The sequence below is a fragment of the Saccostrea echinata genome, unplaced genomic scaffold (genome assembly GCF_033153115.1).
Source record: "Saccostrea echinata isolate AGI-Se365-2 ecotype Australia unplaced genomic scaffold, CSIRO_AGI_Sech_v1 ptg000022l, whole genome shotgun sequence".
Lineage (NCBI taxonomy): Eukaryota > Metazoa > Mollusca > Bivalvia > Ostreida > Ostreidae > Saccostrea > Saccostrea echinata.
In genome coordinates, this window is record NW_026889771.1 from 11,983,436 (window position 1) to 12,008,273 (window position 24,838).

The following is a 24,838-nucleotide window of genomic DNA, read 5'->3' on the forward strand; positions in this document are numbered from 1 at the left end:
TTAGCTCACCTGAGCCAAAGGCTCAAGTGAGCTTTTCTGATCAAAATTTGTCCGTTGTCTGTCGTCGTTGTTGTCGTTGTTGTTGTTGTTGTAAACTTTTCACATTTTCATCTTCTTCTCAAGAACCACTGGGCCAATTTCAACCAAACTTGGCACAAAGTATCCTTGGGTAAAGGGGATTCAAGTTTGTTCAAATGAAGGGCCAGCCTTCTTCCAAGGGGAGATAATTAAGAATTTGTGAAAAATTAAGGGCATCATTGAAAAATCTTCTTCTCAAGAACCACTGTGCTTGAAAATATGAAACTTATGTGGAAGCATCCTCAGGTAGTGTAGATTCAAGTTTGTTCAAATCATGACCCCTGGGGGTCGGGTGGGGCCACAATGGGCGATCAAAGTTTTACATAGGAATATATAGGAAAAATCTTTAAAAATCTTCTTCTCAAGAACAGCAAAGCCATGATTGGTCATATTTATATAGTAGCATCCTCAGATAGTGTAGATTCAAGTTTGTTCAAATCGTGACCCCCGGGGGTCGGGTGGGGCCACAATGGGTGATCAAAGTTTTACATAGGAATATATAGGAAAAATCTTTAAAAATCCTCTTCTCAAGAACAGAAAAGCCATGATTGGTCATATTTACATGGAAGCATCCTAAGATAGTGTAGATTCAAATTGTTCAAATCATGACCCCCGGGGGTCGGGTGGGGCCACAATGGGCGATCAAAGTTTTACATAGGAATATATAGGAAAAATCTTTAAAAATCTTCTTCTCAGGAACAGCAAAACCATGATTGGTCATATTTACATGGAAGCATCCTCAGATAGTGTACATTTAAATTTGTTCAACTCATGACCCCTGGGGGTTGGATGGGGCCACAATGGGCGATCAAAGTTTTACATAGGAATATATAGGAAAAATCTTTAAAAATCCTCTTCTCAAGAACAGCAAAGCCATGATTGGTCATATTTATATGGTAGCATCCTCAGATAGTGTAGATTCAAGTTTGTTCAAATCATGACCCCCGGGGGTCGGGTGGGGCCACAATGGGCGATCAAAGTTTTACATAGGAATATATAGGAAAAATCTTCAAAAAATCTTCTTCTCAAGAACAGCAAAGCCATGATTGGTCATATTTACAAGGAAGAATCCTCAGATAGTGTAGATTCAAATTTGTTCAAATCATGACCCCCGGGGATAGGGTGGGGCCACAATGGGTGAACAAAGTTTTACATAGGAACACGTAGTAAAAATCTTTAAAAAAAACTATTTCTTAAGAACAGCAAAGCCATGATATGCATATTCATATTCATATGGAAGCATTCTTAGATAGTGTACATTCAAGTTTGTTCAAACATGACCCCTGGGGGTCGGGTGGGGCCACAGTGGGTGATCAAAGTTTTACATAGGAATACATAGGTTAAATCTTTAAAAATCTTCTACTCAAGAACAGCAAAGCCATGATTGGTCATATTTAAATGGAAGCATCCTCAGATAATGTAGATTCAAATTTGTTCAATTCATGACCCCCCACTCCCCCACTTTTATATTTAAACTTTTCAACCTTTCAAGACTGAACTGATTTCTGCTTTTTTCTAGCTATAATGCTCAGGTGAGCGATGTGGCCCCTGGGCCTCTTGTTTTATCGACTTAGGTCAGTCGCGGCCGTGATTCGAACATACGACCTTCTGATCACGATGCGAGCGCTCTATCGACTGAGCTACCTTGACGGTGACCTAATGGTTAGAAAAATATTTTTAAATGACCCCACCTTACTTTGGCTATTTCCTAATTACCCTGACATGGGACTTTGCCTTTCATTCGAACTAGTTAACTTGAATTTCCATTAACCTAGGATGTTTTATGCCAAGGTTTGTTGAAATCAGAAAACTGCTTCTTGAGAAAAAAGTCGAAAGTGAATTAAAAGTCAACAGACGAAGGAAGGACAAATTTAACATAGAAAAAGCACTTTTAAGCCTTTGGCACATGTGAGCTGAAACAGGGGTTGCTATATGATTCATTAAAAAGGAGAGAAATCTTGTGCAAACTTTATTGGAAAGAAAAGGTAAACCGTCGCGTATTCGAAATTGGAATTTTAGAACGGTATGATTATTAAAGAAGATTTCAGTACGTATCTCACCCTTCGAAAGACTTCTCAGTATGTGCTATTTCTGCACTATTTTACAACTATTAACAAATTTTCACTGTTTTCTTGGTTTAGGAGCCTTTCTAGTCAAATCAAGTCGACAGGTATTGTTCAAGTATTTGTGAAATGCGTAGTATTATATTTCATTTTCCACTGCTGATATGAGGACGTTCACCAGCGTTTATTACTGCCAGTATAATTTTGCTAAAACATATATTTACATGTCTTATGCGACATTTTCTTCTCAGGTCTAAATAAGTTGTAGAATCTTTATTTTAAAAAAAAATTGGATGCATTTTAAAACATTTGCAAGACCGTGATCATTGTGACTTTCGTACGAGTTAATTTATGTAGATTGGTCATTCATAATGTATTTTCTTTACCTTACTATTGCCCGATAAGTTTTTCACTTTTCTTTTACTTCCTTACTTTAAATATAGGTAAAGCCTAAAAGTCTTCCACTTAAAATGTTGATTTTAATATTACTGGTGAGAAATTTTGATCATTTTTGCAAAATTTGAAAGTAGCGTTTTGATCTAAATAACATTCATGTATCAGGGATGGGGTAATCGTAATCGAGTAATCGTAATCGATTGTAATGATTACTTTTTTTACAAGTATTCGACAGTAATCTGTGATCGAAGAGATTTTCGATTACTTGTAATCGTAATTTAATCGATTACAGCTAAAATTTTCAATGTAATTATAATTACTTTTTCGATTACTTTCGATTATTTTATACATAAATGTATTGTTATTTTGGAGAATTATTTCCAGTCAGTCACACATAGATACCAAATATAAACCTAACTTTTATTATCATAAGTTTAATAATGTTCTCAATAAAGTTTGCATTATAGACCTACTGGTCTAGTATTAAATAATTCAGAAGTGTATTTCAACCATTTATTAATAAAATATACAGATTTTTTGTGTGCATTTTACATTTGACCCACTAACCTCTTGCTGCATGTCATTTTTCATATTTCAGATGATAAAAAACTTTGTCTTGTAATAGAAAATTATAAATAGCAAATTTTAAAACAGGTTTAAGTGCTGTATTAAATATAAATAATTTGGTAAATAAACTACATTGTTCTCGAAAAAAAGAAGAAGATGGAAACACTTATTCATATCTGAAAATGTTTAAACAACTTCAAACTTGTGTTTTAGTAACTTTAAAATTTGCAAAAGCATTCTCAAGTTTTCATTCAAAATTGTAAGGTTGCTTTTATAACAGTGATAGGTTATAAGTGTCAGTAGGAGAGGGAGTGTGTCACTGTGTTTGCTTATTTTAATTGGTTAATTAATTGACTGAGACATCCCTGATTTGCAGATAATGAGGTGTAAACTGTGAACTACCTAGCATTTAACTTTCATTCCTTTGAAGAATTATTAAAACAATTAATAGCTCTCAAAACACTTATTTCAATACAGAATGAAACTGTGCTATTAGTTTAAATACTAAAAGACACATTTAATTTACATGTTTATTACTAAGAGTTCTAATTTACTTTTTTTTTTGAAAAAGACACGTACAGGAATGTTTAATGTGTACTGTCAACATAAGGGCAGCCCAAATACTTCTAATAAAGTAATTCACAATAAAATATTAAATAATTTTTGCAACAAGTCAATAAATATGGAGGTTCAGATCCAAGGTTGAAAGGAATAATTAATTCTGAAAGAAATAATTAATTCCTTGGCATATTTTATTGTACGAATCATGTCTCCATTTTCCATGGTAGAGAATCCCTCATTTGGGCATTTAGTGAGAATGCTAGCCAGAATAAAACCTTAAATGAATTTGCACTGAAATTGCAGGAACACATTCAAACTTCAGTGGAATCAATATTTACCATTTAGATATTGCTTTGATATTTTGAAGGGATAAAAACTTGGAAGTAATCGATTATTAATCGATTTCATCGTCCAAAGTAATCGATTACAGGACAAAAATGAGTGTAATCGATTAATAATCGATTACACAAAATTCCTCTAAGTAATCGATTATTAATCGATTACATTTTTTAGTAATCGTGCCCATCCCTGTCATGTATGTAATACAATACCAGGACTACGATTTGCAATAAAATCACCAAAACCTAACCAGAAATCATCCAAGAAAATGTTCCATGGCACTTGATCCCATTATGATGTTTTTAGAGGTCCGTGTTTGCTCTCTTCCTATTTAGTACTGATTTTTGTTTGTTGTTTAACGTCCCTCTCGAGAATTTTTCACTCATATGGAGACGCCACCACTTACCGATGGAGAGCTGCAAATTTTGACTTATGCTTGGCACTCAGGGTCATTGAGCAACGAGGGATCTTTTTCGTGCCAGCACCTACTGCGACACGGGACCTCGGTTTATACGGTCTCATCCGAAGGAACGGTCTCCTCGTCCCACAGTGGGATTCGAACCCGCGACGTTAGGATCAACTCCTTTCTCCGCGACTCTAGAGTAGACGCTCTTACCATTGCGCCTCGCAGGCGACATTTTTGTACTGGTCGTTATCTTCATAATTCATGTATGAAAACAAACATCATGGTTCTTTAAATGCTGTTTTGGTCCACGTTCCTCTTTTGAGAACTGTAATAACGTTCTATCAATGAGAACTTTAAAAAATCAGATACACATGCATACTAAACTTCAAACAACTTTTCAAACTCGAAGGAAAAATATAAAACATCTTCCAGTAAAAATAGTTTCTTCCTGACATACTTTGTATTTATCATAAAAATCTGCATCATGTCTGCTTAAAGTAGTCATAATGCAGAATGTTTATTGACGAATATATTTCAGAAAGACAATAGAATGATCATTCAAAAGTGTGACACCTTCGAGAAATTTATCAGAGAATTTTTCGAAACATTGATGAAAGTAAAAGCATTGTATGGTATTTTTTGCGATCTTACTCAGTATTTGATTGAGTAACACATGTGTATCATAAAGGTTATTATAAAATATATACAAGTGTTTACCTGTCATGAGTTTTAAAAATTTTGACTTTTGTGTCCTTTCTGACATTTTTTTTATTTTCTTAAAAAAATCTGAAACGAGTTAAAAATTCAACTAGGAGTTATAATTATATAATAAACAATCATGTTATAAAATTCTTATGTGTCCTTCAATTTGCTCTTACCAATAAAAGAGGGCATATATATCTGACATTATGCCTTTTATAGGCTAATTATGCATGCTTCAAAATACAGTAAAAAGGCAAAAGAAATAAATCAATAAGGTATCGCAAACATTTGATATTAATTTGATATAAAATTAGTATACAAAGATCAGTTGGAATCATATCTATACCTCTAATCTCGGCTGTTGATCGATGGATGGAATTACATTTCCTGGTAAAATGAGCCATAAACATTTCGAATTATAAACAGTATTGATTGAAGTCACGGGCCATACTCTGTGTCTAATTAATTATTCACACTTATGGAGACATTTAATATATAGGTAAGATATGAATTTTTCCTGTACAACATGTGCAATGATTTCTTCTTCAAATTGTATAAAATCGTTTTTTTTTTTCGCTGATTTTTTTATTGAACAATATTGTATGTAATTGTAACTATTTTTAAATGGGTTCCTTGATCACGGAGCAATAATCTATAATAATCACTGAATGACTTCTGATTTATTGTACTGAGCTAGATTGCATAAACAGTTTTTATTCATTTACTTTATTACATTGAACTTATCAACATTGTCGTATGTGTGCAATGTAGGCTATTTTGTTACAATTTGGTAAGTAATTTAACATGTATTAATGTATAACTAAGTACAAATCTGAGAGTTGTATCAAAAGACAACTCATCATATGATAAATTTAAAGAATTTAATTATAAGTGAACAAATACATCATTAACCAATTATGAAGCAATCGATATGCAATGAACAGCAGATGAATTAAGCTTAATTATTTGAGTTTGTTGCTTTTCTTAATTGTGAAACTTTTTAATACAGTGTGTCTTGAGGGAAACTGTTCTAGTAATTCCCACATATTTCAGACACTGCAGTTCAAAATACTTTATCTGTATGCGTCAAACAGAAAAAAGAAACCATTCATATCGATTCAAATGCAATTCACTAATTATTAAATTGAATGGAATCCTAGCTTTGCGACCATGTGCAGCTGTATTTGTTTACCAAACACTTTTTATTGGAAATAACCAATTAAAACAATTGTGTTGACTACTTTTGTAATTTTGCGTTCAGCTGACCATCATTAGTTTGTACAAATTTTACTACATTTTCTTTGTACTATTATCATCATTTTTCCCAATTCCACCTCTAAAATACAATCGTGTGAACAATGCTACACAAAATGAAGAGATAATCATATAACGACTAAGAATGTTGCTATGGAACCTTATACAAATTTATTTTCAAGCTTTTGCATACTGATGGCATTCCACCACTATTTAACATGTTCTGTCAGGTAGTTCAATCATGTGAGAATGCCGAAGTCCTTATATTAAAATTGTGCGGTTCAATTTTTGAGCAACAGAATTCTCTGAGAACAATTAAAACAGACAATTCATTTATACCCAGACAGTGTTTTACATATATTTGTTAGAAAAGAAATGTGTAACATATTTTTTGCATATGGTTTTGAAAAATATTTACAAATAATCAATGGAAATATAAAGTCTGAACCAATGTATTTGATGAGAAATAGATATAACCCAGCACAGGAGATACCCCAATTATATAATTATGCAGAGAAGGATAATACTAGTGATTCAAATGTAATCATGGAAAAAATTACTTTCTATTTATTTCTTTGCTGAGAAAAAATATTGGCATGTTCCATTCTCAATATTAAATTGAGGATAGTCAATTCGGGTGCCTATCAATCTCCACATGAAGTTGGGATGATTGCGTATCTTTTTTAATATGTTTATAGATTGGATATGTATGTTGCAAAAATAATCCAGCGACAAAGCAATTCTCAATTATATGTGTTTCCTGTTCAAAGCCAAACAAAATACAAAGATGTCATATTCCCACAAAATAAAGTATTTTACACCGTTATGATATAAATTATTGTTTGAATAGAATTGATTTTCGATTTACATATTCTGTAAGATATTAAGAATAAAGCAACTTATTCAATGCACCATTGGAATTTTCTTATGTGTAATGATATTTCATTACATTATGCTATTGATTTTAGGAAAAAAATGCTTACTTTCATAAAAATTGGCATATACTAATTATCTGCTTTCAATCAAATAAAGCTTTGAATCAGAGGGAGGTAAAAATCAATCTGTTTAGGCATAATTTACTTCCGAATTCAAATTCTTTTTAACGTGCCTAATTCGTATTTTTGACCGCTCCGTAAAATATTGAATCGGATTTGCCTTATAGTTTAATTCTCTTAAAAGTACCTCCGTCAAAAGTTTGACCGCTTCGTAAAATATTGAATCGGATTCGCTTCATCAACTAGTCCACGCGTCTCTATCCTTCGTTATCTAAGTATCGATTTGAAAGCGACTTTCCCCTGTTTGTGAAGGTAGCCTATAATGAAAATTGTTGACATGACCCTTTTAAGATGTTTTTCGAAATTTTTGTCATTTTGGTCCTGAAAACTGGAGTATCTCTGGGAAAATACAATGTCGGTGAGTATTTAACTTTTTAATAAATAAATTATAATAAAATAATTATATATGTGAATGAGAAACACACACAAAAAAAGTTTTTTTTAAAAATTCTAATGATTTCTAGAATTATTCCAATTGTAATCTTCTGTAAAAACAACTTTCTATTCATTATAACAACCATCAGAGAAATCGTGGGTTTGTGTGGACAATTTAAGTTATATAATAAAACATGCATATACTATGAAAAAAGTAATTCTCATTTGTTGGAACTTTTTCCTTAGTTATTTCTTGTTTTCAAATATACAGAATGGAATTTAAAGATAAATAGGTTTGTTAGACTCCAAAATTGTGCTTTTGTTGGATTTTGATTTTATTTTACATTAAAATGTTAATTTAATGTTTCGAGAAACAACATTTCTCATGACATGTAATAATGTAAACTTGCATACAATTAAAATGCAAATAAATTTAGTATAATCAATAGTGCTGTGTCAGTTAATCAAAAAAGTATCTATATTTTAACATTAATTTATTTAACAGGTTTTTTTTAAAAATAAATACCTGTATTATAAAATGCAATTTCAAAACTCATTCTGTTTTTTGCTTACACTGAAATGAAACTGGTGTGGGTAGGTAGAAAATCGTCGTAAAGAATGTCACTAAGATGTTTACACTATCAATTAATCGATGTATTGCAAAAAGTAGTAAATATACGTATTATCAAACAGAAATAATATTTAAACATGTGAGATTCCCCACATATAAATTTTAAGTCATTGAAATAATGTTTAAACATAATTTCTTTTGTGGTAAGGAATTTACTAAAAACTGACTATAGTATTTATCATTTTTCATTCTATTAATAGGTGTTTTATATGATTTATCCGAATGGTCTTTGCAAGATCTCCCCAATATCAATGTTTCTGTGCCTACAAACAATGTAACACCATACCAATATTACCTCGACGGAAGTGACGTTTTCAACATCACACGTAAAGGTAATTATTACATTATGGTTGCTGCATATAGATGCATTATATTGAGCAGCTGAACTGGATTTAAATAAACCAACAAGTCGTAAATATCCAAGAAAAAACAAATTTTTATTATGCAATTCTAATATAGTCATAAGTTGTTTATCCTCAATAAATAGTAATACCCTCTCTACATATTCTTTTACTTTGTGCAATTCAGTGTGTGATTTATCAGGGACTGAGATTTTGGGATTCATTACGTTCACTTCCTGTAACAAGGGTCTTATTCTCAGCAATCATGCCAGCTCATTAAATCTACCTCATGTCCTAGTCACCAAGGAAGAAAAACCATGCATCCTATCATCCTCGCAGCCAACGCTATCCATTCTCACAGACTGTCGTCTGCTAAACGGAGCGTTTCTTTCTATTGCGTCACATAAAAACTGGAAAGCAGTCAACATTATTTATGACGATTCTTACGGTTTGTATTTACAACCCCTTCTTCTTTCAGCCATTAGTAGATCCGAACATTCTGTTCAACATTCTAATTAAATGAGGTCACCAATATAACGTTTAAAGCATAGTAACTATTTGTTTTTCTATCTGTAAGATATAGAGCAAAAATTCTTTCATGTTTTACTTCCCATACCGATCGTAACTCTCTAAACAAAACATACAGCGAGAATTGTATGTATTCCATTGTAAATAAAACTATCCTGTTTTGTGACTAATTCAAGGTGCTTCAGATATATTTGGACTTCATTTCGATCTTAGCTAGAAAAGACTCAAAACTCATTTCTAAAGACTGATAGATAAATTACATTTTGCTTACAGATATGATCCTCTAAATTTGAAATATCTGAAGCAATTGTTAAAGAAAACTAATTAACAGTATTGACACTGGCGTCATTACGTCAAAATGTTTAACATGCACTTTTTTTCTTTACAGACGAATATTGTATCCAGTATTTGGTGGATCAATTTAGTTCTGCTGCTATTTTCTCAACAACTTTTCTACTCTCCAATGACAGCGACATAGAGGCTTCACTTTCCTCCACTGAAAGAGGGAAAGAGACGGTGATTTTTACTGCACTGAATGTGAATAAAACGATTGATACCATACTAAAGGTATATGCATGAAAGCAAAAATATAAGTCCTTGGGGATTTGTTTATAATTTTTTCTTTTAAATTTATATCATTTTTGATTATCAATGATGATCATCATTTTGCATCAGGCGCCACTTCACGCACCATAACCAAGAAGGGATTATTTTTCATCAAGTCGTCTAGATTAATAATGTTAACACGAAATAATCAGAGTTTGAATAAAATTAATTATTTAATAATGTTTACTTATATTGGTTTATAAATGGAGAAAAAATTATTTTATCAGTGATTTTGATTAAACACACCTATCACTTAGTAAAATTGCCTACGGTTCAGTTCACACTTTAAGCTGTGTTCTGCGTTATACGTTATGTTGATTAATTGTAGATGAAACGGAAAAGTAGGATCAGGGTATTTCTATGCGTTGTTATTAAGTTGTTTTAAATATTCATTTGATTGCTGGGACGTGGAATGTCTAAAGACGAATATAGGAATATACCTAGAGGAAATTCTACCGCATCAGTTATTACTAATGTCGCAAGGCACATGAGAGATTCAATGTGATGGTAACAAAGACTTTGGGGAAAGAAATCACTAGTTTTATGGTTTATCATTGATTTTAGTAGCCTTAGGAATAGACACTTTTTGCTCCCAGTGGAAATGCACTCTCTGTCTTAGAAGGTCAAAAGCATTTTAAAAAAATATATAAACTCATAACTGCACAATATAAACTCTGAATGTCTTAATACCTCAATCGTTTCAAGCAAGTTAAACAACTAAAAATTCAAAACAAAGTTTCATTCCCTAACCACAAATTTCAAGCAATCATTTAAAACTATGCATGTCTTTTGGCTGAGCTTACATTATACTTATATTGTATATTGAAATCATTGATAACTTTTCTGAATTCCAATTCAGAGAAAAAAAGATGATACTCGAGCCATTTTAATATAGAGTCTTTAGAACGAGTAAATCCCGTATCAAAGTGCATTAAATGATAATCGACATTCATCATATGTTATTCTATAGAAAAGGTTTCTCGCATACTTTTATGTATGCAAATGTTGTCAAAAAAGGTTAATGAATATATTAAATGTATGTTTCAGGCCAGTTCCTTTGAGATGTTTAGTAGACAATATTTCTGGGTGTTTAGCATTGACCCAAATCTATTATGGGATATTCATGAACCAGATGCACTGCAAAATGGAAATGTTCTTACTGTATCAAGAAACATTGCTCATAAAATGGATAGCAGCGTAAGTATTTCTTTTTCACAAGTAGAAATTTGTTTTACAAGGAAACATATCCCCCAAAGACTCTTAGTAAAGGCTCTTAGTACAAGAAATCATCCTAACATCAAATCTACAATGTCTTGAACACTCTTCAAATACTAAATGATTAAAATGAAATATTAGCTGGTAGACTGATTGGTTGATTGAAAGCTTATGTTTATGGACAAAACGTTTTTGGTAAACGTAAAATAAAATTAAATGTGCCACTAAAATGCTTGGATCCATTGTATTTTCATTTTTCTGGATCATTTATTTTAACATTTTTTTTTTATGTTTCAGCTTTCCGATATCATTTTGTCTGATGTTATAATGGCCTACAGACATAGTTTACAGTTAATGTTGAGTTATAACTCGTCCTATTCCATAGGGACATACGACTGTGATTCCAACAGACCTACCCCAGGCGGTAGCCAGCTGCATCAAAGCTTGTTGCAGGTACATTATGTTTGGTTACCTTAATTATTGAATATCATTGGTACCATATCAGGCATCAGAGTTTTACAGCTGACTTCAATTTAATTTAATTAAGTCCGGGCTATTAATTTTGAAGTTTGATGCATAGCAATCCTTTAAATTACATTATTGATCAGTGTCATTTACGAAGGTAAGTTTTAGCTTTTGTTCAAAATTTTTGGTTGACATTTTATGTAGCATCCCATTGATCAAAATAAATAATGAAAATAATTGTCTTTTATTGTCCAAGATAGCTAGTTTACACTGATGTTTCCCCAATTAACATCTATTAGTAAAATAGATTTTAAAAATCGTGAAAACAATAGAATAACATAACATCCAATGCATGAACCGATAGGCAATTTAAAAAATGCAATTCATCAAACTAAAAAAAAACTAATGTATTGTTTCTATTGAAATAGATTCATTAACGGCGAATACTATATAATTAAGAATTTGATCTTCTTTTACTTTCCTAAAATAAGTTTACTTTTCAGGATATGGTCTTTAAAAGTGATACATGCCTAATATATAGATACACTGAAACTTTAGATATTAACTTAATAATATCATTTGATTTGATTTTCTTTTACGAGATTTACTTATTTCGTTTTTTATTCACATTCTTTTGAATACCTTATATAATTAAAAGGGAGAAAAAATGTATTAATGTAAAAAAGAAACCAAACGTTTAATTTGAGCGAGGCAATATCAACACGTTCAAAGTTTACTCATTTCAACAATATTTTATAGACTTCATTACAAGAAATTTTGGGAACATCATCATGGACTTCCGCTGGAAGTTGGGATAACACTATCTACATTCATAGTTGTCAAGCTGGACAGAATGTGACATTCTCTGAAGTAGCCACCTATAACTATTTAGATGGATTCCGTGTACAAGACGACAGACTTTTCAAAAACTTGTTTAAGGATTTCGGGAACAGAACTCTCACCGTTGTGTCATGGACAGTAAGATTTTTTTTTCTTTTCCTTCATCCCCAAATTACGTGCATAGCAAATGCACAGCGAAGTTTCATGTTTCCAGATCGCAATATGACGTCATAGAGCAGTACAGATTCAAAGCATTAAACTTGATTTAATAAAAATAAACATACATATAAGTTACTAAAACCGTGTATTTTTGTCCTAATATGAGTTGAATACCAAAGTCATTTTAATCAATGTCACTCGACTTTTCCTACCAATTTTGCTGAACTTACTGATTACATTGAACCTTTTGAGTCGAAAACATCTCTACCCTTATTGTACATGTATTCCTGACAATGAATCAAGTGCGAGAGGGAGAATTCATATGAAAATGCTTCATTTCATTCCATAAACACCACTGATGTCCGAAAATCAAGAATTAAGCTGACAAATTTATAATGCTTAAAAATTGGATGATTAAAGAGGAAATAAACACTTTCTTATATATCTTTTGTATTAATATAAAACTTTATATCTGTAGTTGAAGTTGTCATGTTTCCAAACCTGTTTTATACATGTAACATATTGCAGTTCTATCTTAGGGGGAAAATATAACCCTCCAATAATATTTTTTAAGAAATAGGCAAGAAATTAAGATTTCCATATTGTTTTAAAGAATATATGGAACATCGGTTTGTTTACCCAATTGCCATTGGTATATTTCCTGCTCAAAATATACTAGTACCTGCTGGTGGTGGAGCATCAATGACAGTGCCGTCGTGTTCAAAAAATGTTCTATTATCTTAATGAGTATATTCCTCATTCTAATGATGTTTAACAGAATTCTACAAATGACAATCATCGTAATAAATAAACCAATTTCCCTAATACGTCATCATTTGCTGTTCATTCCAACTTTTTCCCAATTAAGTAAAAGCACTGAGAATGCAGAATTTTTAAGATTCCAACAGAACTGAAATGCTCATTTTCTCCTCTTTCTATATATGGAATATTTGTCGGCGAATTTCTTAAATTTATTTTTTCAAGCCCAAACGGGTTTATTTTTTTCTGTGTTTTAAATGTTTCATAATTCCTAACTACTCAGATTAGTCTGTACGTCATTGGTGTTCCTTTGCAGAGCACTCCTTTCACAATCAGAGGATTAAAAGGAAACAACAGCATCTATTACTATGGATTCTGTTATGACATTTTTAATGAATTTGCCAAAGTGTTTAACTTCAGGTATTTATTTACGATGTAATTTTTTACAATGATCGGATTTTTTATATAGAGAAAATTTGAATGTATATGCATACATGTAAGGATTGTACAGTTTATTTTGTGATATGGATTAACAAAAATTTATAATTTGAACATTCAAATAATACGTAATACAATAACGTGGACAAATAATATATCAAAGATATCTATAATAGATACGTAACCATCGACTCCGTGGATGGTACATACGGAGGCCCAACAGCCAATGGTACAAATGGGACAGGGATGGTTGGCATGGTTATGAGGGGGGTAAGTTGACAAAAGTCTTACTTCTGTATGATTAGCTTATTGTAAGTGTAGAGATTTTGATTGTTTGAATATCAGTCAACATAAAATGCAGATTCTATCGGGAAATCTGGATCATTATTTAAGGAAGTCATAAGACCAATGACAACTGTACATGTTCATTCTTAAGAAACCAAATTAGACCTCCGATGACTTGTTAACATTTACGAGACTTACATATTTTGCAAAAAATAAAATATCTTGTTATCCATGAAATACAAATGTTCAGGTTATTTAACCAATGTAATTGTCTTTTAGGAGGCCGATATAGGGGTTGGACCGTTTACTGTGACCGCCTCTAGAGAAACAGTGATCGACTTTCTGACACCCTTCCAAGAGGAGGGTGTGGGGATTATCATGAAGACAGTTGATCAAAAAGCTGACCAGATGTTCCGAATGTTTCTACCATTTCAGTCTACCTCTTGGATTGCTACTGGAATGTCTATTGTGGTTACAGGGTTTATATTGTCTATAGTGTCCAGACTGAGTCCTTATACACGAGATGCAGATAAACCTATTCATCAGAATGTTTGGCTTGCCTTTGGGGCCTTCTTTGGTCAAAGTATGATTTATCACTCACTGGTAGAGTTTTTAAAAAGTGTTCAAATCTTTGGTCATTATCGCCTAATTTCTTTAAAATGCCAAGGTATACGTACATTCATAAATTATGAGCAATATTTTATAATTAGAAAAAAACTTACTGAACAATCACCAATAGAATAAAGTAGTTTGTGATTTACTCTAAATCACTATGATAGGTCTATCTGGAAATTTTGATTTAATCATTGTTTACCCCGAGCTGAACTTAGTTTTGATTCTTTATTTCAGTGGGTGGAGACTCTACCCCTACGTCAGCATCCGGTAAAGTGGTACTCGGTATCTGGTGGATGTGTACAATTCTAATTTTGGAACTGTATACTGCAAACTTGGCAGCGTATTTAACAATACCACCAGCTAAATCTCCAATTAAGAATCTTGAACAATTGGCTGCATCATCTGATTACAAGCCATTGGTCAAAACGGGTTCGAATCTCGATTTTCTTTTCAAGGTAAATTTGTCCTTAAGGTTCTGGTTATAATTTCCTTTATTTATCAAATGTTCTTTTCCGTTCAAGTATCAATTTTATATTTTAAATTTTTATCAGAGAGCAAAAGGGGGATTATACAAGCAAATAAGGGAAAAAATGGAGGACATGCCTGTTATTAAAACTACAGAGGCAGGATACGACTTGGTAAAAACAGGAAAATACGCCTACATGACAGATGTATCCCAACTTACGTATAAAGTTCTAAAAGATTGTCAAAGTATGCTGGTTGCTGAAGAGACTTTCAATAAAGCAGGGCTATCCTTCATCATTAGAGAAGATGCCGAATTCAAAACGGCATTCAATTTGCAGTAAGTATATTCAATAAATGGTATAAATTGATTTAATACACGTAGGAAAATACATTTTGAAACTTCTTCATTAATGATAACAGTGATAAGTATGTTTGTCATTTTCTAGCATGATCACGATGATAGAGGCAGGTTTAATTGCCAAATTCCGCTCCAAATGGTGGCCTCTTGGGAGCGAGTGTGACGCACTAAGTTCAAAGAAATCTGCCACTGAACTTCAGATAGACAGCATGGCCGGAATTTTCATTGTTTATGGAGCATTTACTGGACTTGCAATCCTTGCTTTCGTCGCAGAAATTTTATTTGCATATTACATTTATCCATTTTTGAGACATAAGAGAATTCAATCTGCTGAAAAAATTGCCTTGAATGATTCTTCATAATCCCACAAGTTTTTTTTTTTATATCTAACATAAATGGCTTGTAGCAAGATTCAGAAGCGTATTGTTTACGTGTATATTGAATATATGTTTATTTTTAACAATAAAAAAGAAAGTACTCCATTTAAAGATGCTGGGAGGTTTTTCTCTCATATTGTGAACATAGGCTGTAGATTTTAATCAAAGTAAAACACAGTAAATGTTAATTTTACAAGAAAAAAGTCAAATAAGATTTTGCGTTGTTGGTTCTGTTGGAGTCAATAAAAAATGCAAATAAACGCAGGACTTAAATTTTTGCCTGCTGCTTCATGGTCTTTACATACCTGTAGAAAAAGTATTCATGGAAAAAAAAAACTTAATAACGTTTAAATATACTCAGAATGTTAAAATATACAACTGATCACGGTTCCTTTGTCAAAATTTATAGAAGTTCGAGCAGCAAGATGCAACTCCTTAAGCTTTTGATTATATTAAAAGAGTTAGATTTGGCACAGTACAGTACAGTTTATTTATTTATCTATTTATTTATTTATTTATTTATATAAATTTAATGGTTATACAGCAGACTATATATTTGAAATATTAGAACCATATACATGTATATTCATTTTCAAAATCAATACAATCCAGGACGGGAACAAGTGACTTTCCACATCCTAATTTTTATGTTAAAACCTTACTGGTAGTCCAAGGCAACATAGCATAGCAGCTCTGTTTGTTTCCAATATTTATAACAGAAAACATGTTAAGTGTAAAAAAAAAAAAACTTTTCATTTATTTAAATGACGCAAAATGTAATCCATGAAACAATTAATTACAAAAGAATTTGGCTGGGAGACATACCAGCATCAAGGAAAGCTTGTTGACATATAAACTATTTCTTGACTAGAAATGCAAGTCACTAAATTTAGTTTTAACCAACAATTGCCTCCTGATTCTTTCTACACCACAAAAGAATATTGTTCAATATCAATAAAACTGCACAATTAATTATCATTCACCAATCACAAAACACGTTTTATTGGTAAGAATACAATTCAATTAAAAAAAGAAAGAGAAAAACATATTCCATTGGGTCATTTCATTCTCATGGATTGATCAATTAGGTCATACAGTATATATAGGCCTAAAGAAAGTTTGGGCAGCCGAATGGGCCGAAATACAGAGAAAGGTAAATGCCTAGATTGCTATCGTCGAAAAGTAAATGTTTATATGATTTAATAAATTCCTTTATATTTAGCAAAACGTGTCATATAAACTCTGAAACTTTGAAAATTGATGATATATTTACCTACCCCTAATACCTCTTGTAAATTCTTGTTTGGCTGCTTCGGCGCACAAAGCAACCACAGGAGTCAGACGCGTTATGGACATACTCCTTTACATCTATTCAATTACCTAACAGAATAAAATTGAATGCACTCGTAAAGGAGTACGTCGTGTAATGTGACTAACCATTATGATAGCTTATCACGATTAATTCATAGATGAAAATAGTGCATGATCAAATGAAAGTATTGGTGAAGTTTTCAAAATATGTCATTAACAAAGGAATACTTTCTGTTGTCTTCGACACTCTCTGTTTTTCTTTACGTGACGTCATGCAGCGCAAGAATACAAATGTGCAAAAATTTATCTATATCTCTTGTTATAAGTTATTATGTATGGTGGCATGTTTATGCCATCCACATAATTTTTTGTTAACATAAGATATCGCCTCAAGTCAAGATAGCTATCTCGTCAGATCAAGATAACTTGCTGGTTTTGTCGAGATACACCAACTTATATCTCGTCTAGTTAAGATAAGCGTTCACATATTGTTGTGATAACAATCTCGACATAACGAGATAATTTATCATGTATCATGACTAAAATTGTTGCATTGACAAGTACTGCCTCTTCGTAATTCCTGTCACGATAACTGTATAAGTACATGTACATATACTAGTATATAAATAGATAACGTGTTACATAACGTGTTACGTGTGCCTCCGTCATTTTCCAATGAAATAGACGGATATCTTCTATCAAAATGTTAATCTAATGCGTATTGCACGCATATTTCGAAGGAATCCAGTTTGAACCAATGTGTGTTTAAACCATGTCTTTGTTTTTTGTTTTTTGTTTTTTTTTTTTTTTTTTTTTTTTTTTTTGGTCGACGGAAACGGCGGGTGTCGGCAGGGGATTCTCACTCCTCCATGGCACCTGGTCCCACCTCTGATGTCTTAGAGGTCCGTGTTTGCTCTGCTCCTATTTTGTAATGTTTAAAGGACTCTTGAGCTCGAATAATGTTCATTATCTCCACATATTTCATTTCAGCAAAATAAAATACAAGTACGTGTGAACCACACCAATGAGCTTTTTACTTAATTACATGTAATATTTGCAATTATTAATTCAAAAAATTTGCTATTCAATTAAATACACGATTTTTTTTGTTTAACAGAGATCAATAACTGGCTATACAATATAATATTATCATCGGTAGTTTTTAATAAATGACTGACTCTTTGCATTAATTGTTATACTTATGCCATTCCATTAATTAAGAACAAAAATGGAAATTATGAACTAAATAAATGGGTTGTTTTGTTTCATATTTAACGGGGAAAGTTTATGGTACGGTTTATATTCAAAATTCTTTAACTCTTAAAAATTATATTCCTCAAGTAGACAAATACAAAAATTAAATTGATTCAATAGCAGTGATGAATCATTAAAAGAGATCCGCATAGTTTCACTTGAAATCGACTGAAAACCCGTAACACGTAATCTATATAAATACATACAGTACATACATATATAGGGTTATCGTGACAGGAATTACGAAGAGGCAGTACTTGTCAATGCAACAATTTTAATCATGATACAAGATAAATAATCTCGTCATGTCGAGATAGCTATTGAAAAAAAAATGTGATAGCTTATCTTGACCAGACGAGATAGAAGTTGGTGTATCTCGACAAAACCAGCAAGTGATCTTGACTTGACGTGATAATTATCTTGACTTGACGCGATATCTTATTTTGACAAAATTTATTTGGATGGCATAAATATGCCACCATAATTATGTGATTGATGAATTTAGAATAAACTGCTTTGCCACCATCTTCGAATCCAATGTATTATTGAATTTTTTAATGAATAAATACTAAATGAAATATGAATCTGCGTCTCCAACATCATTTTTGTTTGATACTCCAGATTCCTGGTTTTCTTAAAGTGATATAATGGCTGTGTTTCTAGTCGCCATTTTGACATTATTTCCTTTGACGTCAGCTCAGCCTTATCCATTTCATTTGGGTGAGTTTTTATCTAATTTATACCAGTTCAAATTTGGATAATGATATAATGCCATTTTAAAAAGCCTTGGTTTATATATCATTATTTAGACTTATTGCAGAGCAATAAATGGTTTTCTTTTTTAATGATGATTTGTGTACTTTTCAGATATTCTTGCGGATGAAGACGATGCTGAACGTATCCGTAATATCACAAATGAATTCTTTAATTCCACTCGATTAGGGATGTGGGCTGCTTTGGATATAAGTCCAGTCACTTTTACCATAAACACAAAAAATGAAACTCCTGGTATTTACAGTGAGTAACATTGTAACAAGTAATTTCTCATCACAAAGCCAAATTATAACTTTATTCCATAGATTGATATAAATGAAAAAGAACTAATATGTTGAGAAGAGAGTTTATTGATGATTATCTTAATTAATCCTGTCTTCTTTCCTTTCGGCCACTTATTTTGCCTTTATCCCTTTATTTTTTTTTTTTTAGAAAGCATTTCTAAGTTAAAAAAAATATCTTTTGACCATTTTTTTCCAGGTTTCACTGAGAAAAACAGTACTTCCTCTTCTTATATTGATATGAAAAGGAATCCCTCTGATTTGTTGTGCATATTAGCAAAAAGCATAGGTGTGGCTTATATTCGGACTCGTCCTGGAAGATCAAGTATTTGCCGACCCAGCATACAGATAAGACCATCAGTTACGGAATACATGGATATTGCTCACCAGATATATAAGTATAATGACAGTGAATTCACATCGGTCATTTATATCACGGATCATATGTATGGTAAGTTCAGTAAAGAGTTATTTCCCTGCTGCAATGTGTCGAATTGATGGAATAAAAGAACTAAGGATTGTTTAGCCATTAATTGCAAAGCACAGTAAAAATATTTTAAGGATAATTTTGTCAATTATATTGTTTCAGATTTCGACCTTAGCATTTTTCAAAAGAGATTCAATTCCACCTTGAAGATGATGATGTTCATAATTAATAATAGCAGTGTGCCAACTCAAGTGAAGCAGTTTGTCACGGATGGCAACACGGATTCTTTTATCATGTTTGCTTCTGGTACTGTTATTAGGGATATGTTACAAATTGTGAGTTGCATCGTGACTTTTATAAAAGATACCTTAATGTCGTTGTGATTCATAAAGTCTTAGATACGCGATTTCATTTTATTGTTTTATATTTATTATTTGATGTTTTTAGCTTTCAAACCTGAAAAATTTAACAGTGACAAGGACGGATAACTGGGTGATGATTCCATCGGACGAAACTGAGTGTCCAGATCTTTTGGGTTTGAATTTCTCAGTCGTGTGTGTTAGACATGATTTCGTCAAGGATCCCGATGTCTCAGCAAACCTTAAATATGTAACTGTAAACTTACGACTATCGTACAAAACGAAATCACTTTTTTTTTTCAATAAAATCTCCTTTGTATAGATTTAAAACATCTGCGACAGTTGAAAAGATCCATCATAGATTAAAAAAATAATAAAAATGTTCTATGCATCATTACTTAATACATCTATACAAATTCTATAAAAACATTGATTTTAGGTAGACGACGCATTATTGTTGAGAAGTCTTCATTTACTTGAGAAAAATATCAGAGATTTTTCGCTCTCTTCGGCACCTACTGCAGTAAGATTTTTCCAATATTTAATTATTGTTAAAAAAAAAAAAAGGAAAGAAACTTACACTGTATTACCCCAATTATATGAAAGTGCAGTTAAATATTTGCATTTTGAATTTAATATTTCATCTTTTGTTTTAGACGTCTGCTCTAAGGCAGCTGGCATGGCATGTATACAACGCAACTAAAGAAGTCAAATTGGACATCGATTTAATGAGGATCGATAAAATAAGAACAAAAGCAAAAGTACAAACGCAGTTGGTTTGTTTTAATCACTGTAACGTTTGTTCATTTCTGTGCCCTGTATATGTGATTGCAGCATGCAAGTTGTTTTTTTTTTTAAGTTTCAGAAATATTAATGTGAGTAAAATATCAGAAATATAGAAGAAATTTGCGTTTTAAAATTTTTTTAAAGATTTTTCCATGTTCTTTCTTCTCGACGAATATCTATTACTATTTCAGATAGGAACCTGGACTCGGGCCACAGACGTGGTTTTGACTACACAACCTTTCGCATTCGCACATGCATCCCTATTAACAGTCATCACTATCCACGTATACTGTTGCTTCAATTCTACTTTCAACATCAAATTTGTCGTTTGTTTCTTTTCTTTGTCTGTATTTATATATCTTAAAATGTAAAATGATAAATAGTTATTTTACGTATATCGACAGATACTCTAACTCATTTCATATAGGAAGATCGATCAGAACCTTGCTTCCATAAATCTGTGAAGCTCCGTGTATGCATACATTTTAGTTCATAGTTTGACCACATAAAATCTTGCATATATTTCAGGAGCCGCCATTTGTTGTGAAAATTGTAAACAAGAGTGGGACTTTCTTTCGAGGCTACACCATTGATGTTCTGGATAAGATTGCAGAGGAAGTCGGATTCACATACGTCATCCGTGAATCACGTGATAAGCAATATGGTCTAGCTCTATCTGATGGATCCTGGACGGGGCTTGTGGGAGAGGTCCAAAGAGGGGTAATGTACCATACACTTCCAGCTTGTGGTGCTGAACGATGAACTGGCGTATTTCCATTCAAATAATTCCAACCAGAAATGCTTTGGGTTAATAGTATTTTTAAAAAAAGAAATCTATAAGCTGTATCTACACATGCACGCCATGCTGTGCGTTTGTGACTTGCTTTATAAAATTGTAAAGTAAAAAGTATCTTCGCTAGCCAAGGGTGACGACTCGCTCTTCTTCTTTTTTCATCCTTGGAAAAGAGATGAGGGGGTCGTTATCCTTGGCTAACGAAGATGAGTAAAAAGGCGATTTTTTTCAATCTTTGCGCAACGGCTTATGCTGAAATTGTTTGCAATCTAATAATAAATAAGATTTCTTTGGAAACTGATAAGCATTAAAGCAAAGTTTTATGTGAGTGAACAGAGGATTGAAGAGTATAGAGCAGGGAACTAACCCGTTGAAATGATCAAATAAGGAAATATCACATTATAACAGGAAGCCGATCTGGCGGCAGCCCCAGTGTCTGTAACAGCTGAGAGAGAACAAGTGATCGATTTCACTAACCCTTACTATGATTATGCGGGTCTCCAGATCCTGATGAGCGGCACCATTGCTTCTAGTTCCATGTTTGGATTTGTGGACGTCTTTGACGGACCTGTGTGGCTGGCCTGGTTCGGTTTCCTTGGTCTGACGGGTATTATGCTGTATGTATTTCACATCTTGGTCTATCGAGTGTTTTCCAAAGAAAAAGAAAAAGATAAGGACAAGGTATTCACTATCAGCGACACGCTTTGGTTTCTTATCTCATCTATTACCATATATGGTAAGCATAAACTTACATGTTATTTCTTTACATGTAATTTTTTTTTATACATATTTTGTATTCGTTTAGAATCTTTTTGGAACTGATATACATAAATTTAATTCTTGCAGGACCAGACAAAACCCCTGGTACATTTGCAGGGCGAGTGTTAGTAATTGGATTCTGGTTCTTTTGTCAAATTATGATGGCGACTTACACAGCCAACCTTGCTGCATTTATGACATCCAAAAGACTTACAACTGAAATTCACTCCATAAACGAGCTAGCTTCTCAGAACTCTATTAAATATTCTGCTCTAGCTGGGTCAGTAAGTGAAGCCTACTTTTCCCGTATGAAAGGCATTGAAGAGAACTTCTTCGAGCTGTGGAAGAATATGAGTTACGCGAAAAGCAACGATAGAAATGACCTCACTGTGTGGGACTATCCTTTGGATGACCTTTATTCCAGAATGTTTTCTCAAATCAATGAAACGGGATTTTTAAAGACATCTAAGGAGGGAGTGGACCGTGTTCTATCGGAAGGATTTGCATTTATCCACGAAACACCGATGATTAAGTATGAAATGGCGAAGTACTGCAATTTGATTACTGTTGGAGAGGTTTTTAGTGCAAAACCTTATGCATTTGTTCTGCAGGAAAATTCGCCTCTGAAGGAAGCATTCAATGCTAAGTATATATATTTTTATTTTTTATACACGCGTAATCGAAGATTGGGGGGGGGGGGCATATACTTTTTGACCTCCCTACCTTGACCTTTGTGTTTGATCTACATTAGTAAACAAAATTAACCTTCCCTATAATTTTTGAACGGTTGTTTCTAGGGTTTTCATATTCCAATTATTTATTTCTTGCAACAAGACCTTTCTTTGGGTACTAAAATTTTTTACCTCCTGACCTTGACCTTCGAGTTTGACCTATATTTGAAAACTTTACACTTGGTCTTGTGGTGCCATACGGGGGCATCGATGTTTCCCAAACACATCTTGTTTCTAAATATGACTTTGTTTATGGGATGTAAAAAGGTGTTAGTGCATGTGTTGTTTTTTTAAATATACGTACAAGAAAAATGTTGTAGGACTACAAATACAGATCAACTATTAAACATTGCAAAGTTTTCGAATTAGCTGACTGGTTTTAGAAGCTTTAGATAAATCAATGCTAGAAGCTGCAGCAGTAAAAAGTTTATTTATATACAGTTTAGTATATACTCAAATCTTAGATATTATTTTTCTATTAGAATACTCGAGCTCCAAGCCGATGCATACTTTGAACAGAGGAAGGAAGTATGGTGGTCTAAAACAGTATCTTGTCCAAAGGAAGACGATTCCACCACGGGACTTCCTTTCAAGAACCTCAGTGGTGTCTTCATCTTAACAGGAGCGGGGTTCGCCACGGGATTTCTAATGCTTGGAATTGAATGCATTGTGTTCAGATGGAAAAAGAGAAAGGTGATTTATTATAACGATAGACAAATTAATTAATTTGATCTGGAAATCCTAAATTTGCAAGATACTTTTCTTTAACAGGAATCGCAGGAGAAACCTAAAGAGGCATACAGCAAACCTAAGTATCCCCCCCTACCCCGCCTAACATCTTTGAGATCATTGTTCTTGAAGAGCAAGAAAACAACATCAACCGTGGATTTAACTATTTCAGAGGTGGATTAATGATGGAGTTTAGATACTTCGCCATCATGTGCATGTAACAAGGATATTTCTATCTAAACTGAACATTGTTGATCTAATAGTTAACTGGTGCTTTTGTTTGCCCGTAGTTTGTATCGTATGGTCTATTAGCAATGACCCTTTTGTCTCATCGATTGCTTGTATTATTCAAATTTACACGCTTAATTTTAATGTTTTCTTGATAAAAAAAAAATTCAAGTGTTTATGCATATGATGTTTTACAGCTTATAAGAATTCAAAATGAATTAATGAATTTATGTTATTTTTCAAATTTGTAAAAATAAATACTTCAAATATAAGATATATATAGCCTGTTGTTGATAAAAATGATAATAAATTCTTGGAAGTCTCCTTTACTTTTCATCATTGCCATTGTTTCATAAAACTTGCTTCTGAATTCAGTTCACACATCAGAAATTGAATTATGACCTGTTGTTGAACGTGGAACAATGTCAGCTGCTTATACTTAACGGTTGAAGCGTTTAATTTGTAATCCAGCATATTTTTTTCTTGTTTTTTTTTATTAGTATTGATTCCTGTAGATATTGTTTAGAA

General features: G+C 32.6%; 2 protein-coding genes across 2 annotated transcripts; both read left to right on the plus strand.

Annotated features, from left to right (window-relative positions):
* The first annotated feature begins 7,712 nt into the window (after positions 1 to 7,712).
* LOC133190725 (glutamate receptor ionotropic, delta-1-like) lies at positions 7,713 to 15,863 on the plus strand. The gene is made up of 13 exons (XM_061326411.1): positions 7,713 to 7,779; positions 8,628 to 8,759; positions 8,956 to 9,216; positions 9,685 to 9,863; positions 10,950 to 11,099; positions 11,415 to 11,570; positions 12,342 to 12,560; positions 13,657 to 13,760; positions 13,955 to 14,048; positions 14,343 to 14,646; positions 14,913 to 15,133; positions 15,230 to 15,480; positions 15,590 to 15,863. The coding sequence occupies exons 1-13, from the start codon at positions 7,713 to 7,715 to the stop codon at positions 15,861 to 15,863; spliced, it is 2,412 nt and encodes an 803-aa protein (XP_061182395.1).
* Positions 15,864 to 19,017: 3,154 nt separating this feature from the next.
* Positions 19,018 to 24,490, plus strand: LOC133190920 (ionotropic receptor 25a-like). The gene is made up of 13 exons (XM_061326604.1): positions 19,018 to 19,163; positions 19,311 to 19,460; positions 19,698 to 19,949; positions 20,088 to 20,260; positions 20,373 to 20,534; positions 20,724 to 20,807; positions 20,941 to 21,045; positions 21,262 to 21,354; positions 21,599 to 21,790; positions 22,272 to 22,599; positions 22,710 to 23,268; positions 23,836 to 24,046; positions 24,125 to 24,490. The coding sequence occupies exons 1-13, from the start codon at positions 19,091 to 19,093 to the stop codon at positions 24,263 to 24,265; spliced, it is 2,523 nt and encodes an 840-aa protein (XP_061182588.1). The 5' UTR covers positions 19,018 to 19,090; the 3' UTR covers positions 24,266 to 24,490.
* Positions 24,491 to 24,838: the final 348 nt, after the last annotated feature.